The following is an 18,054-nucleotide window of genomic DNA, read 5'->3' as shown; positions in this document are numbered from 1 at the left end:
CAGTAGGCAATTCAATCCCTCAAGCCTGCTCTGCCATTCAATATGATCATGCTTGATCTCATATCGATCTCATTTCCAACTTCCTGCCCAGTTCCCATAACTCTTTATCATGCTACTAATTAAAAACCTACCTATTGCTTTCTTAAATTTATTCAGTGTTCTGGTATCCACTGCACTCTGGGGTTAAGATTTCACAGATTGATGATCTTTTGAATGAAGTAATTCTTCTCAATTTCCTTTTTAAATCTGTCAACCTGTAGCTCTCATTCTAGAATGTCCAACAAAGGGAAACGTCCACTTTGTGTCTACCCTGTCAATCCTCTTTAATACCTTCAACACCTTAGGGAGAATTTTCTCGTACCGTCCACCACAGGAATTATAGCAGGCAGGGGGTGGACTATGCAAAGGTCCATTGACCTCGGGCGGGATTTTCCAGTTTTGGGGCAAGCACAGCTGGAAAATCCCGCCCCTTATGTAGCTCAATTAGATCTCCTCTCAATCTTCTAAACTCAGCGAGTGTCGGCCTAAACTGTCCAATCTAATTTCAAAAGACAAGTCCATCATCCCTGGAATCAATCTAGTGAACCTTCTCTGAACTGCCTATAATGCAGTTACATCCTTCCTCAAGCAAGGTTAGCTTAGACCAACACTGTGTTCAGTACTCCAGATATGGTCTCACCAATGTCCTATATAGACAGAAAAGTTTTTTATCTTTTAAAATAATCAACAATGTAACTAACCTGTCATATTGCCAATTCCTATTTTTTATCTATTATACCCATGGACCAACTGCAATAGTTAAAAAACCTACTTTTTTCCTTTCCATATCCTCAAAAAATCCAATTTTCAAACCTTTAATCTTACTATAACACAATCAGATGGCATAATAATTGCTAGTAGGCTAAAATGTATCAAACTTCCCAGACAAGTGACTGAAAAATTCCAAATACAAGAAAAAGGAAATAGAACAGTAATAACAATGACTTACATTGAAATTTTGCGCCCTCCTAATCCAGTTTAGCATCTGTACAGCCTCAATTTGTCCAGGGAGTTCTGTAAACTCCCGTGGTTTGAAGCCTGGGAAATTTTCACCCTAAATGAAACATAGCAAAATTAAATCTGAAAGGAGATTTTGACTATTTTACAGAGGAGGGCATTAATTTTGTGGTAAATACCCCCAGTGGATTAAAAAAAAGGAGAAATAATTTATATTTTTTTTACCTAAAAGATACTGGGCGGGATTCTCTGGTCTCCCTGTGGCATGTTTCTCCCAGTGGGAAATGGCCTGCTGTTGGCTGGTGGCAGGATCTTCTGGTCCTGCTGCTGTCAATAGGATTTCCCATTGATTCCACCCTGCAGGGAAATCCATGCTGGGGGTGTGCTGTCAGCAGGAGTAGAAGATCCTGTCAGAATGAACAGCTAGAAAGTTCCAGTCAATATTTCAGGTACAGCAGTCAGTATTTTGGGCAATGTGAATAGAAAAGTACCTAGCTGATATTTCTCCAGCCAGCTGCTATTTCCTTCAATGGCATCCTTTACTCTCCAAGCTTCTTTTTACTTCATTTGTGAAACGCAGGTGTTGCTGGCTGGCCAGCATTTTTTGCCCATCCCTAATTGCCCTTCTTCAGAAGGCAATTGAGAGTCAACCACATTGCTGTGGCTCTGGAGTCACATGTAGGCCAGACCAGATAAGGACAGCAGATTTCCTTCCCTAAAGGACATTAGTGAACCAGATGGGTTTTTCCAACAATTGACAATGGTGCCATGATCATCAGTAGATTCTTAATTGCAGATATTTTTTATCGAATTCAAATTCCACCATCTGTCGTTGTGGGATTTGAACCCAGGTCCTCAGAACATTAGTTGAGTTTCTGGATTAACAGTCTAGCGATAATACCACGAGGCCATTGCCTGCCCCGCTGCTGCCCTGATTGCTCATACAGCAATACACAACAATACCCATGTTCAAGTTCTGATGAATACTAACAAAATCTACATTATTACATTGACTTAAGAATCCAAAATATACACTAAAGTCAGTCAAGCATGAAATGTAGAACTTAATGCTTGAAATGTAAAGAAATTGAAGGTTTATGATTGTACATTCCATGAACAAAATCAAATATGCTGTGGAACACCAACAACCCCATCCTGACGAAGCTATGGGGATGTCATCCAATAAATGCAATTATCCAGAGCTGTACAGTAGGTTTCATTGTTGATTAAAATTTCTAGAAATTTGCCCCATTGCACTAAAGAATCAGGGAGAAATTTCGGTTCTATTCTTGCAGAATTTACAAGGCTGCAGCAACTCAAGGTTGAAGTAGATTCTTGTGGGTCAGGCAATGTGTCTTTTCTCATCTGAACGGTGTGATTTATTACCAAAGGATTCCTTTGTGATTTCTCTAGACTTCATTGAGGCTTTGCCATCATCTACTGTTGGCTCACAAAGAAGGCCATTGGCAAGAAGGACAGAAAGAAGCAAGGCCAAATTTTTAGCAAATATTGATCACATAAAATCGCTTACTGGTTCACAGAGCAAAAGGACACCCAAAGTTTTCATCAGAGCAATATGGAGAGAGAGAGAGAGAGAGAGAGACGAGAATCACTGAGTGTGACTTCATCGACTACTAGGGCAGTGGAATGGTGACATAAGTGGTTAATGAATTGACTGAGGAAATTAAGCTCAGACAAATTCACCTACTTGTTTTGACACATCAGGCCCATAACAGCCAGAACAATCTGCTTGATCAGCATCCCTAACAACAGCAGGACCACTGTACCACCTTCTTTATCACCAGTACATAATTCAGTCACAATGTATTATCTATAGGAATCATAGCACCAACTCATTTCCTTCAAATTTGCTTCCTGTGGCCTTTGCCACTGAGAAGGATAAGAACAGTAAGACTCGAGGAACACCATCACCTCCAAGTCACGCACCATCTTGATCTAAACAGTAATTGCTATTTTATCATCACTGCTGCATCCAAAATCCTGGCATTTTCTTCCTAACATTATCACGGGTAAGTCAGCAGCACAAGGACTGCATCAGATGAAGCAGAAGACTCACCACTACCATCTTCTCGAGCCAACTGGTAATAAATGTGGTTTTTGCAGTATCATCCAGAGCCCCAGGGAAATAATGAAAACCCTTCCACAGATCACCATGGAATGACAAGTCTTCGGTCACATTGTACCCATGTTTGAGGCCTCTCAAACATTTTCTACCCTGGCCTTCTTGCCTTTTAAAATCCAACTTCTCAAGTTACAAGCTCCTTCCAGCACTTGTCCTTTTGGCTACATCAGGTGTTTGCATCATCTGGTAGCTTTTCAAATGCTTTAATGTTTCTTTTGTTTTTATACTTTCCTTCAATTAATGTTACTATTAGTTATCTAGATAATGGCGGTGAGGGAAGAAGTGAAAAACTAAAGAGAGGAGAAAGTAAAACAGCGGGATAGCAATAAGGCAAGTGGTAATCAGAGTGCAGCAGGAAGGGATAGAGTGGACAAACATAAAAATATACCAGCAGCTAAGGCTTGAGATGGTGAAAATAATAACACAGAATTTAAGGCACTACATCTGAATGCATGCAGCATTCACAAGGTAGATAAACTGATAACTTAAATAGAAGTAAATAGACATAACCTAACAATGAGAAAGGGCTAATAAGCTGGTTGTAAATGTGCCCTTCGGGAAGTGTGAACATAATATAATAAAACTTTACATTAAGTTTGAAAGTGATGTAGTTTATGTCTGAAATCAGGGTCTTAGTCTAAACAAAGTAAACTACAAAGCTAAGAGGGGCAAGTTGACTGAGGTAGATTGGGGAACCGCATTAAAAGATATGAAAGGCAACAGCTAGCATTTATAGAATTAATACATGGTTTACAAAAAAAAAATTCCTTTAAGGCACAACAGTTGAAAAGTGACCCAACCATGGATAACAAGAGAAATTAAAGATTCTATTTGATGTGGTTTATGAAGGGTTAATAGGCTGTTGGTTTTGTAATACTGTTTGTACTGTTTTTCTCTTTCTGCACTTTTCCAACTCATGCGTGCTTTTCTGTATATATGAGACAAGTTGTGCGTAAGCAGATGGTGAACTGGCCCTGAGCAAGTGGGTGAGCACAAGCATGTTACATAAGAATAAACTTATTGCGTGAGCAGCCGAATCAGTTCCTCTTAAAATAATCTTGGGTGATTTTTGAGAGACTTTGGTAAGCTGAAGTCTTTCCCCTGCAAACTTGTAATAAAGATTTCCTGATATCAGTTCACTCCAGCTTCTCAGTGGTTTTTGTCACAACACTATTAGAGCAAAAGAAGAGGTATATTAAGTTGTCAAAGAAATTGTAAGCCTGAAGACTGGGAGCATTTTAAGATTCAGCAAAGGAGAATCAAGAAATGAATAAAGAAATAGAAAATACAATATGAAAGCAAAATAGCAAGGAACATAAGAACATACAGTCAAAGCTTCAATAGGTATTTGAAAGGAAAATGTTTGTAATAATAAATGTGAGCCTATTGCAGATAGAGTATGGAGAATTTATAATGGATAATAAGGAGATAATAGAGAAGCAAAACAAATACTTTGGTTGAAATTTTCTGATCCCATTTGTGTCAGGGGGATTTGGCGATGAGAAAGAAAAATATTATGAGAAGGCCAAAGTTGGGTTTCACGTCATGTAGAGCAGGCAGCAACTGTCTCCTTCCCCCGTCAGTGGCTGGCTGTGTTTCCTGTCGTGTAATGTCAGGGATCTCACTGTAATACACACCCAGGTAAATCCTCGGCAGCAGATGGTGAAATCTGAATTCTACAAAAATCTTGACTCAAAAGTCTAATGATCACTATGACCATTGTCAGTTGTTCTTTAGGGAAGGAAACCTGTTGCCCCTTACCTGGTCTGGCTGACATGTGACTCCAAACACAAAGCTATGTGGTTGACTCTTAAATGCCCTCTGAAATGGCAGTTCAAGGACAATTAAGGATAAACAATAAACGCTGGCCCAGCCAGCAATGCCCATGTCCTATGAACAAATTAAAAAAAAGCAGGGCTCGGTGGTAGTTGGCCAGAATGTCTGTGGACAGCAACATTGCCTAATTGTGAGTGGATGTTTGTTTTTGATGCAAGTCCCAGCACCATGCTTGTTCTTTCATAAATAGATGCCTCAAGGGTTTTGTGATCTGTGCCAAATTTGTTAAACATTTTGCTAGCTGGTTCACCAACTCTAAGAATTGCTAGAAGTCTGAAATTAAGAATGGGCTTGGGAACTCACTGATAGTCTTGATTTTTGGTGGGTCTTCTGTGAAACCTCTATTGCTGACAATTTGGCCCAAGAATCAAATTGATGGCCTCAATTTTGTGGCAGATCGCGCTAATCCAGGAATGTTGTGCATGGGTCCAGAATATTCTCAGTGCCTCCCCCACTGACAGGAAGTCACATGATGAAAATCACTACTGGTCCCTTGAAGTGTGATCCAGGTGCCATGGAGTGCGAGGAAGTGAGTACTGCTGAGCACTAACCTCTGGGGTGTAAAAGTGCAAGTCAGCCCTGCCATGGTGCGGAGTGGGGTGGGGGAGCATTCAAGGTGGAGGGGCTTGGGAGGCGCTTGGTGGGGCTGGAGGTCCACAGATCAGGGATGCTACCAACCTTAGGATCACCATAGATATCTGGCTTCTCACTAGCCGGCATCTCCAGGTCTACACCTTGCAGCCCTGTCTCTAACTGAGGCCCACTTTCTGCTCCTTACTTCAACTTCAGTGAATAGTACCTTGTTCAAAATCCAGTTCTTTGTCCCTTTCTCATTATGAGTGAATGTAAGTGGTAAAAGGATTTTGACCTCATCTTTCTTTGGTGGTAGCTCATTTGCCAACTCCTCCTTCTCTGTCAAGATAGCAGAGGGAATATTGCCAATCTATGGTATCTAGGTGGGGTTGAAAATATTCTGGTGGCCAGGTCGCCCCTCAAACTGTAGTTAAAAGTTCAACTTAGCAGCTCTTCAAAAGAAAAATGGGTAAATGTTTTGCTGACTGTAAAAAAATTTTAATGTATAACTTCGCTGAATGTGTTAGCTCTTGCGAAGAACATGACAGGGATTTTCTAGCCCCATCAAACCACCATGGGAGATTCAGTGACCCAGCCAAAAGTCCATTGATTTTCAGCAGAACCAGACAGTTCCAGCAGCAGACAGGGCTGGAAAATCCCACCCTATGACTTATCTATCTGCATCTCAATTACAATGATAGAAACTATGTCCAATAGGGCTGTAAATCCTTGGAATTTGGATGCATGTCATTTTTCATGTGCAAACCATTGAAACTGCCTCCATCCACACTCACCATTGTTGCACATAAAAATAAACATGAAACTGGCAGTGCCCAAAAATCCAACTGTTATGCATCTTTCTTGTCAAAACAAGCATAATTTTCAGCCCCAATGCATTTTGTTGAACAAAATGGGATTAATACAGAATTAATTTTTCTTGTTGCATACATAATTTCCTAATCAAAGTTATATCTGTGTCCCACCATCGAAGTAGTTTGCAATGCGTCCAAAACCTTTGCCTCACGCCAAATTTCTTTGTCACCACTTATTAAAATGTACTTCAGTTAAGAAGCGTTCAGCTGCTCTGTGAAATTCAAATTATACTGAAAGCCCTACCTCAACAGTCTTGCCCCTGCGTGCAGAGAAAATTTCTTCTGAAAGCTGTTAAAAAGAAAACAATGTTAACTTAATTATACAGGTCCCATATTTTCTATAAACGCATACACACACATCACCAGCATATCTGAAGGCATATTTTTCTTTCATGTCCTTTCTTTTCTCTTTTGGGGGTGGCACTGCTAGTTCATAGTGCCAGGGACTCAATGTTCGATTCCAGCCTCAGGTAACTGCCTGTGTGGAGTTTGCACATTCTCCCCACGTCTGCTTCTGGTGCTCCAGTTTCCTCCCACACTCCAAAGATGTGCGAGTTAGATTGATTGGCCATGCTCAATTGCCCCTAAGTGTCAGGGACATTAGAGGGTAAATATGTGGGGTTTTAGGGGTAGGGCATGGGTGGGATTGTTGTCGGTGCAGGCTCAATGGGCCAAAATGCCTCTTTCTGTATGGTAGGAATTCTATGATCCTATAACATCCTCTGTTTAAGAAATTGGGAAATTATCCATTTTCTTCTAAATTTATGGTGCATTATTGAAATTGTGGAAACGTCTGGATTTGTAAGATTAATTTCTTGACATTGCAAAGCATAGAACTTGTTTTTGATTAGGCGTATGTGGACGAATTGACTGAAAGATTTGCTTGAACTCATTACAAAACTAGGATACATGTCAATCAGGCCCAAACTCTACAAAATCAGAATTTCATGATCCATTGGTAATTTTAAAATGAACATTTAGAAGGTTTTGGAGTGTTGTTTTAAGCATCAATGGAATGTACAAAACTATGTAATAGTTTCCAGCATAAATTTAACAACAATGGATCCAACTTTAACCCACTTGAAACTAGTTAGTTGCACAGGGTTAAAATTGTGCCCAATACTGAAGTGATATTACAACTCAGCCTCTATCTATTATATGAGAAGACATCTAAAATTGGCAACTGCTGCCTTTTTTGAACTCATGCCTGATTAAGGATATTTATTCAAAGCACTGAAGTTACTGCTTTGCCCTATACTATTCACTTCTGTCATTAAGACACAAAAACTTCAAAATCTTACCCTTTGCCAAAGTCAGCATGGTCAAATCTGACCTGGAATAACATACTAATTTTTCAATTTAACTGTAAACATCTGCAAACTCTGCATAAGTTACTAATTATTAGGGCCTTAACAAGCACAAAGCTGTATTTTTGTTCAATTCTGCTAATGTTTTTGATGGTTATTTTGAAGGGTAGGAATCTTTAGATCACATAAACGCCTATAGATAATACTTGTTCCGTGCAGTTTTATGTGCGCCCAAGTTATGGTCAAGAGAAAGGTGGAAACTCGGTCATGCCTATTGTGCTACTTGCCACTGCGTATGGTTTTCTGCTGTTTGTCTAGTGAGGGCTCAAACACATGCTCAATAGTTGCTTAATATCAGCTACTTTTTAACCACTTCCAAGAATGGGCAGGGAAGGAAACATGGATGCTTTAAGGCCAAATGGAATCCAAGATGGTAAACTTGGTGTCGGAAGCTGGCAAAAGAAAAAATCTGTGGGAGAATAAGTAGTCTGATACCTAAGCCAGGGAGCTACACCATACTCACGGCAATATAAATTATCAACTATTTGGAGCAAAGACAATTAATTTAAATACGGAACCCACATTCTAAAATAGCTGTGGCAAATGTTTCATGGTATATCAAATTCCTTGGTCATTTGGTGCTCAGATGCTTAATTTGTTCACTGTACAAAATGGGGTGGCACGGTGACACAGTGGTTAGCACTGCAGCCTCACAGCTGCAGGGACCTAGGTTCAATTCCCGACTTGGGTCACAGTCTGTGTGGAGTTTACACATCCTCTCCGTGTAAACGTGAGTTTTCTCCAGGTGCTCCAGTTTCCTCCCACACTTCAAAGATGTGCTGGTTAGATTGACTGGGCATACTAAATTAACCCTTGGTGCTCCGGGATGTGATAGGTTAGAGCGATTAGCAGGGTAACTAAGAGGGGATCGGGTCTGGGTTGTCAGTGCAGACTCGATGGGCTGAATGGCTTCTTCCTGCACTGTAGAGATTCTATGAGTATTTCAGGTCTTCATTTCTCAATACAAAGCTATCCAGTGATAATTATTCCATGCTATTTCTAATATTCCTGTTTAAGAATGAAAGTTTCATATCAAACTTATATGGTTTAATTGTATTGTATTCCAGTGCACTTTACTACATTGTACATCACTATTCAGTATGTACACTCTAATTTTTCCCATTGTCATCATTCCTCCATTCTACCGATCCTGAGTACGTTTAAATTAATGGCACACTTTGTCTTTTTCTGGATGAATGGCATGGTACAAAGTATTGCTGGTCCAAGTTTCATTCCTGTTCAGCAGCTTGTGTATATTGTTTATCCTAGAAAAATGGGTAACAAACTACCATGCCACAAAAGCAAAGAGATAGTGGGATTTTTCAGTCGCACCATGAAACATTCTGCACGGCTAGTTTAGAATGGGGGTTCCATATTTAAATTAATTGGCTTTGTTCCAAATAGTTGATTATTTGTAATGCTGTTAGCAAACATTTATCATTGTTAAACCAATAATGTAATGTTTGAAGTGGTACAAACAGTACTTTGAAGTAACCAACATGTGTAGATATTGATTTTTGAGTGATGCCAGCTGAAGAATAAAATAATTACCACTGGGAATTTCGTAAGATTCTTCTGCTCTGGAGGAAATTTAGCAGAAACCTTGTTTAATACACAGGCAAAGAGTTGCCACCAAAATTATGGCAGCTAACAGGAGAAGTCCCAAGGAAATTCATCCCAACACTCCAAATATCCGTCCTTGGTTTTTGTTCATGCAATTATATATTAATGACAAACATTATAGCTTTTTGGTAAGTCATTTCACTCAAGTTACATAAAATTTACTGTTTTTACCTTTCGGCTGGGATGTGTTAGTAATGCATCAGATTCCTGAATTTGTGTAAGAAAAGCTGGAATAATAAAAAGAGACATATTTTTAAAATGATGTTATAAAAGCAACCCTTTACAAATTATAAAACATCTTGACAGGATCTAGAAAGAAAAATCTATATGGTGCCTTATCCCATTCCCAGCACATTCCAAAGTGCTTCACATCTATTCAGCTATTTGTTGAAATGTAAGCACTGTCGCCATGTTTGAAATGAAGCAGAAATGTTCTGTAAAGAACAAATGAGATGAATGACTGCTTCCAGTGGTTTAGGATAAGGGGTGAAGACTGAGGTTTCTGATAGACAAGGGAATTAAGGGTTATGGGGAGAAAGCGGGAAAGTGGAACTGATCCACTTCAGATCAGCCATGATCTTATTGAATGGCGGGGCAGGCACAAAGGGCTAGATGGCCTACTCCTGCTCCTATTTCTTATGTTCTTATGAGAGGAGGAAAGCTAGACCCTGACAAGGCTGCATGGAAAGCTCACACAGGGGGTCAAAGGAGTACCACACTGTCTACTGAGGGAGGATGTGTGAAGAGCCCGGATGTAGTAGTGAGGAGTCCAAGTGGGATATGGGTACCTTGCAGGTGATAGGCTCAGAGGGAGCAGACTTTTTGAGGCTGCCAGCCTTTCTCCTCTGAGTTCCTGACATCCTGCACTGTCTGGTGAAGACAAGTGGGCTGCAGAGAATGATATGAGCATACTGGACTGGTATTTAAATATGGTGCCGGGACCTTCAAACTCATCAGTTGATGGCGGTTGGATGAATCTGGTGATGTCCCACCAGGAGATTCAGAGGAGAACTCATCTGTGCATAATTGATTAGTTTTAAAGTGCAGAATCTGGTGCGGCATCCAACCTTTCTGGCTAGCAGGAAGGCTGTCGCCAGAGCCACCCGCCACCACACTTAGTCTCCAAAGTGGAGAATTCCACCCAGAATCAAGGCAAATGGATCATTTGCAAGTTGGCAAACTATAATGAGTGGAGTGCAACAGGGATCACTTCTGAGGCCTCAACTATTTACAATTAGTTTGATGTAGGGACAGATTGTATTGTAGCCAAATTTGCTGAAGATGCAAGGATGGGTAGGAAAGCAAGTTATAAGGATACAAAGAATCTGTAATGGGATACGGATATTTTAAGTAAGTAGACAAAAAATGACAGATGGAATATAATGTGAGAAAATATGAGGTTGTCCACTTGGGCAGGAAGAATAGAAAAGAATATTATTGAAATTATGAGAGACTGCAAAATGTTGCGATACAGAGGGATTTGAATGTCCCTGTTCATGACTCACAAATGGTTCACATGCAAGTACAACAATTAATTAGGAAAGCAAATAGAATCTTGGCCTACATTGCAAAAGAGTGAAATAATAAGGTAGGGAGGTCTTGCTACAACTCTACAGGACATTGGTGTAGCCATAACTAAAGTATTTTGGCCAGTTTTGTTTTACTTACTTAAGGAAAGATATACTTGGGGTGGTATGGTGGCACAGTGGTTAGCACTGCTGCCTCACAGTAGCAGAGACCCGGATTCGATTCCTGGCTTGGGTCACTCTCTGTGTGGAGTTTGCACATTCTCTCCATATCCGCATGGGTTTCCTCCATTTAATGTGATTGCAACACAGGCAAAGTGCTCATTCCTCCGGGTGCTCCGGTTTCCTCCCGCAGTCAGAACGATGCGCTGGTTAAGCGTATTGGCCATGCTAAATTCTCCTTCAGTGTATATGAACAGGCACTGAAGTGTGGCAACTAGGTTATTTTCATAGGAACTTCATTGCAGTGTTAATGTAAGCCTACTTGTGACTAGAAATAAACTTTTTAACTTTATTTGCATTAGGAGTTCAGAGGAGGTTCACTCGGCTATTTCCTGGATTAAACGGGTTTTCTTATGGGGAAGCTTAAGTAGGTTTGGCCTATACTCATAAGAGTTTAGACGAATGAGGTAACCTTTCAAAATATAAGATTCTTGGGGGCTTGACAGGATGGATGCTGAGTGTATGTTTCCCCTTAAGGGAGAATTGACAACGCGGGAGAGAGTTTAAAAATATGGGATCTCCCATTTAATATGGAAATTAGGAGGAATTTCATATCTCAGAAGGTCGTAGTCTTTGGAATTCTCTTCCAGAGAGTGGACACTGGGTCACTGAATATATTCAAGGCTATATTAGTCAGATTTTTGATCTACAAAGGAATCAAGAGTTATGGTGGGCAGGCAGGTAAGTGGAATTAATGCCACAATCAGATCAGCCAAGATCTTACTGAATAGCAGGACAGATTTGATGGGTTTAATGGCCTATTCCTGCTCCAACTTCACCTGATCTTATCAATCATTCTATAGACTAAAGGTAATTTTAGTTTTTTGTCTCCACTATCAAAGGCCTCCTTAAATCCCTCAATATTATGCTATTGGTTAAATCATTTGGAAATGCAAATGATTTACAGCAATAGTATAATGATCACCTTTATAACTTTGCCTGTCTCCACTCAAGCTCAGCCAATATTTTATTCATTTGTGGTTATGGGCAATAAATGCTGGCTGGCCAGCATTTATTGCCCATCCCTAGTTGCCTCCTTGAGAAGGTGATGGTGAGCTGCCTTCTTGAATCGCTGCAGTCCATTTTCTGAAGGTTGACCCACAATGCTGTGAGGGAGGGAATTCCAGGATTTTGACCCAGTGACTGCAAAGAAACAACAATATATTTCCAAGTCAGGATGGTGAGTGGCTTGGAGGGGAACTTGCAGGTGGTGGTGTTCCCATTTATCTGCTGCCCTTGTCCTTCTAGATGGAAGTGGTCGTGGGTTTGGAAGATGTTGTCTAAGGACCTTTGGTGAATTGCTGCAGTGCATCTTTTAGATAAAATACACTGCTGTTATTGAACGTCAGTGGGGGAGGGATTGAATGTTTGTAGATGTGGTACCAAACAAGCAGGCTGCTTTGTCCTGGACGGGTGCAGCTTCGAGTGCTGTTGGAGCTACACCCATCCAGGCAAGTGGGGAGTATTCCATCACACTCCTGACTTGTGCCTTGTAGATGCTGAATAGGCTTTAAAGGAGTCAGGACCTGAGTTACTTGCCACAGTATTCCTAGCCTCTGACCTGCTCTTGTTGCCACTGTGTTTATGTGGTGAGTCCAGTTGAGTTTCTAGTCAATGGTAACCCCAAGAATGTTGACCTCATTGAATGTCAAGGGGCGGTGCTTAGAGTGTCTCTTATTGATGATGGTCATTGCCTGGCATTTGTGTGCCACGAATGTTACTTGCCATTTGTCAGCCCAAGCCTGGATATTGTCCATATCTTGCTGCATTTGAACAGGGACTGCTTCAGCATCTGAGTGACAAATGGTGCTGAACATTGCACAATCATCAGCGAACATCCCCACTTCTGACGTTATGACAGGGAAAGTCATTGATGAAGCAGCTGAAGATTGTTGGGCCTAGGACACTACCCTGAGGGACTCCTGCAGAGATGTCCTGGAGCTGAGATGACCAACCCTCCACAACCGTCTTCCTATGTACCAGGTATGACTTCAACCAACGGATATCCTGATACCCACTGATTTGAGTTTTGCAAGGGCTCTTTGATGCCACACTTGGTCAAATGCGGTCTTGATGTCAAGGGCTATCACTCTCATCTAACCTTTGGAATTCAGATCTTTTGTCCATGTTTGAACCAAGACAGTAATGACGTTAGGAACTGAGTGACCCTGGCGAAACCCAAACTGGACATCACTGAGCAGGTTATTGCTGAGCAGGTGCTGCTTGATAGCACTGTTGATGGCCTTTTCCATCACCTTACTGATGATCGAGAGTAGACTGATTGGGCGATAATCGAACGGGTTGGATTTGTCCTGCTTTTTGTGTACAGGATATATCTGGGCAATTTCCCACATTGTTGAGTAGATGTCAGTGTTGTAACTGTACTGGAAGAGCTTGGCTAGGGGAGTGGCAAGTTCTGGAGCACAAGTCTTCAGTACTATTGCTGGAATGTTATCAGGGCCCATTGCCTTTGCAGTATCCAGGGCCTCCAACTGTTTTTGATATCACATGGAGTGAATCGAATTAGCAGGAACTGGCATCTGAGATGCTGGGCCCCACTGGAGGAAGTCGAGATGGATCACCCACTCAGCACTTTTGGCTGAAGACTGTTGCAAATGCTTCAGCCTTATCTTTTGCACTCATGTGCTAGGCTCCTCCATCATTTAGGATGGGGATATTTGAGGAGCCTTCTCCTCCAGTGAGTTGTTTAATTGTCCACCACCATTCACGACTGGATGTGGAAGGTCTGCAGAACTTAGATCTGATCTGTTGGTTGTGGGATCGCTTAGCTCTGTCCATCACTTCCTGCTTTTGCCGTTTGGCATGCAAGTAGTCCTGTTCTGCAGTTTCACCTCATTTTTAGGTATGCCTGGTGCTGCTCCTGGCATGCCCTTCTGTAATCTCCATTGAACCAGGGTTGATCCCCTGACTTGATAGTAATGGTTGAGTGGGGGATATGCCGGGCCACGAGGTTATAGATTGTGCTGGAGTACAATTCCGCTGCTGCTGATGGCCCACAAAGCCTCATGGATGTCTTGAGTTGCTAGTTTGGTTCGAAGTCTGTCCAATTTAGCACGGTGATAGTGTCAACAACACGATGGAGGTTATTCTCAATGCAAAGACGGGACTTCGTCTCCACGAGCACTGTGCGGTGGTCACCCTTACCAATACTACCATGGACAGATGCATCTGCAACCAGCATATTGGTAAGGATGAGGTCAAGTATGCAATTTCCTCTTGTTGGTTCCTTCACCACCTGCTACAGACCCAGTCTAGCAGTTATATACTTTAGGACCCGACCAGCTCGATCAGTAGTGCTGCTGCCGAGCCAGTCTTGGTCATGGACTTTGAAATCCCCCACTCAGAGTACCCTCAGTGCTTCCTCCAAGTATTGTTCAAATTGGAGGAATACTGATTCAACAGCTGAAGTAGAATGGTACGTGGTAACCAGTAAGAGGTTTCCATGTTTAACCTGAAGCCATGAGACTTCATGGGGTCCAGAGTCAATGTTAAGGACTCCCAGGGCAACTCTGTATACCATTGTGCTGCCACCTCTGCTATATCTGTCCTGCCGGTGGGACAGGACATTTCAGGAATGATAATCCCTGGGGTGTTTTTCTGTAAAGTATGATTCCACGAGCACGACTACGCCAGGCTGTAGCTTGACTAGTCCATGAGACAGTTCTCCTAATTCTGGCCTTAGCCCACAGATGTTTAGTAAGGAGGACTTTGAAGGGTCGACAGGGCTGTTTGTTTTGCTGTTGTCTTTTCCAGTGCCTAGGTTGATGCGAGGTAGTCCGTCTGGTTTAATTTCTTTTTTGAGACTTTGTAGCGATTGTTACAACTGAGTGGCTTGCTAGGCCATTTCAGAAGATAGCTGAGAGTCAACCACATTGCTGTGGCTCTGGAGCCATATGTAAGCAAGATCAAGTAAGGACGGCAGATTTTCTTCCCGAAAGGACATTAGTGAAGCAGATGGATTTTTCTGACAATTGACAATGGTTTCATGGTCATCCGTAGACTTTTAATTCCAAATTTTTTTTATTGAATTCAAATCCCACCACTTCTCATGGCAGGATTTGAACCCAAGTCCCCAGAGCATTATCTGGGTATCTGGATTAATAATCAAGTGATAATACCACTAGGCCATCGCCTCCACATATGCTGCTAAAACTCTCATACATGTTCCCTCACCTCCAAATTTGATCACGCCAATGCTTTCCTGGTCAACTTTCTATGTTACATTCACCGTAAACTGCAGCACATCCAAAAGCTTACTCCTTGTACCCCACTCCTCCCCAAATCCTGTTCACAATTATTTACATTCTTGCTGATCTACAGTGACTCCTCCCCCATGTGTGAAAGTTCAAACTCTGATTCTATGCTTAAAATCCTACATGATTTGAATCTCCTTATCTGTCAACTCTTCCAGCTCTTATATGATCATGAAAGCTACCTCAGCTGTTTCTTTTGACCCCTTCCACTACTCTGCTTTGCATCTAGTGTGGGTCAAGTTGCAACTTCTCCCAATTAAACATTGGGAATACGGAAACTATTGGGTGAGATTCTCTGCTCCCCCACCTGTGGTGTGTTTTTTAGCAGTGGGAGGTGGCACACCAATGGCTGGTGGTGGGATCTTCTGATCTCTATCAATGGGATTTTCCACTGATTCCACCCATGGCGCTGGGAAACCCAAGGCAAGGGTGTGCTGTCAGTAGGATCAGAAGATCCCACTGGCATGAAGAGCTGGGAGATTTCGCCCATTGCTTTTGTCCACCCATTACATATTTTTCTCCTTTATCACTGACTGTGTCATCTAGTCTGATTACTGTCTGAGGCCAAACTCTCTGAGCCCAGCTTGTTTGGTTTACAGAAGGTGGCCATGTCTTCAGCCACCTCTCTTCCACTCTATAGAGTTCCTTCCTTAAAGCCCTCAACGAGTTCACCACTCTTACTTTCTGAAACCTACCTTCTGACCATTAATTTTGATTCCCCTTCTGTAATATCTCCTTTTTTGGCTCGGTTTCTTATTTTTTTAAACTCATGCCTCTGTGAAGCACCTCAGGATGCTTAAACATGCAATACAGGTGTAGAGGGCACTCAGTAGAGAGTATACCACTACCATGGTATACTAACTCATTGATAAATTATGCAGCTCTTTCTTGAGACATTTCCTCTCAAGGCTGATGCTCTGTAACTACAAAACTGAGAGAAAAAGTCTTCCATCTCAGTGGGGAGGCTTCAGGCCAATCCACATCCAACAACCTGCTCTGAAAAGTCTGCACACATTTTGACAGTTGTGAAAAATTCTACCACAGCAGTTGAGACATTCAATAAAATTCCAAAATAATTAACAACATTCTACATGAAACAACACACAAAATTCTCAGAAAAAAACCTCAAAAAATTCCAGAATCCGAATCTGCATCTTTATCAAAAGTTAATCAGTTCTCTCCTGGGCCATACACAACCTGTGGACCAGGTCCCGTGGAAATCTGTCCATTAGTTTTGAGATACAACAGGGGCAAAAACATTACCTCTAACCTGCCTTCAGTGGCGGAGGTAATACATTGCAAATATAAGATGATCAATCTGAAACATCGGGCTCATTTTCCATTTAGGGTTTGGATCCTGATGTCAGGATTAGTTCTGAATCCCAACTCTACAACGCATGGTTATGACATGCCCACAATCTTGGCAATATGGCTAATAAGTGGCCAAGGAGCATGCTCACCACCCATTATTCTGGCCCCACACTGTGGCAAAAATACAGCCAGTAAGAGGAGGCAGCTGACAGGCAGGAGATAGGACAGGGAAACGATTTATCCTGCCAAAAGCCTCCCCTACCTGCTATGACCATTGGCAGCTACTAGCCACGCAGTGTAAGAGAAGTCCCTCCACAAATATGATCTGGCTATTTTTAACCCAAATAATTTCCTTGGTCTTCAAAGGGCATCTCTATAGTAGGATACCCTCTCTCTCTCTGTCTCAGTAATTCCCACCTCAGATGGCAGGACTGCTGAGGCACCATCACGAGAGGACCTCATATTGGTCTTCCAGCCTTGGGAGCCACCCATACTAATCGGAAAATTCCAGGAGGGGCAATTAGTAAGTCAACTGGCTGTCCCAACCATCTGGTCTTCTCAAAAGTAATTTGGGGATGGGAGGATGCCAGCAAATCAGCATGCTGGCTGGCCTGAAATTCTGAGCCAACCTATCCCCATCAACTTCTAAAAAACCTGCCTCTTAACTGTGTTTCTTTCTGCAACAGGTGCTACATGAGCTGCTAAGTATTTCCAGCAAATTTTGATCTGACAAGATGCAGCTGAAAAACCATACTGAAATAGGTACAAACAAATTACCCTTTGATGGTACATAGAAAAGGTCTTTGACCTTCCTGGGTTCATCTGAAAGAATCCTTGAGGAATATTTTTCCAGTCGGGATACAAATTGATCAATTCTTTGTCCAATGTTATCAAGAACCTCCATCTCGAAAGGGACGCGTTCACGAATGTATTGCTCAGTTTCTTCACATGAACTAAATATATCAGGCTGAACATTCATTTGAAACTCATCTTCATCATGGGGTAATGCTGGCCAATTAGTCTATAACATAAAAAGGATAAACGTCACAAACTAAAAGATGTAGTTAGGTTAAATTTTTTTAAATCGTAAAATGTAATAATTTTATGTAAAGTATCATGTTAAATCAAGGAAGAAATGCATTTTCATTTTTGGCAACTTTTGACAGACAAAATATTTTTCCAATTTTTAAACTACTATAATTTTTTTAATTTTGAGAGTGGCATGGAAGCACAGTGGTTAGCACTGCTGCCTCATAGCACCAGGACCTGGGTTCGATTCATGGCTTGGGCCACTGTTTGTGCGGAGTGTGT

General features: G+C 41.6%; 1 protein-coding gene across 5 annotated transcripts in view; it reads right to left on the bottom strand.

The window, feature by feature from the left end:
* LOC145359568 (protein FAM227B-like) overlaps nucleotides 1-18,054 on the bottom strand; it is a 210,687-nt gene that overhangs the window by 187,201 nt on the left and 5,432 nt on the right. For all 5 annotated transcript variants that reach the window (XM_080214236.1, XM_080214237.1, XM_080214235.1 and 2 more), the window contains exons 3-6: nucleotides 17,521-17,764; nucleotides 9,582-9,637; nucleotides 6,665-6,709; nucleotides 989-1,093 (exon numbers count right to left, since the gene is read on the bottom strand). In XM_080214236.1, coding sequence (XP_080070362.1) covers nucleotides 989-1,093; nucleotides 6,665-6,709; nucleotides 9,582-9,637; nucleotides 17,521-17,764 — 450 coding nt within the window. The remainder of the gene's footprint in view (nucleotides 1-988; nucleotides 1,094-6,664; nucleotides 6,710-9,581; nucleotides 9,638-17,520; nucleotides 17,765-18,054) is intronic.

This window comes from Carcharhinus amblyrhynchos, chromosome 28, assembly GCF_965287045.1.
Source record: "Carcharhinus amblyrhynchos chromosome 28, sCarAmb.v2.hapA, whole genome shotgun sequence".
Lineage (NCBI taxonomy): Eukaryota > Metazoa > Chordata > Chondrichthyes > Carcharhiniformes > Carcharhinidae > Carcharhinus > Carcharhinus amblyrhynchos.
The sequence above is the reverse complement of the archived record's forward strand: the minus strand, read 5'-3'. Positions and strand labels throughout refer to the sequence as shown.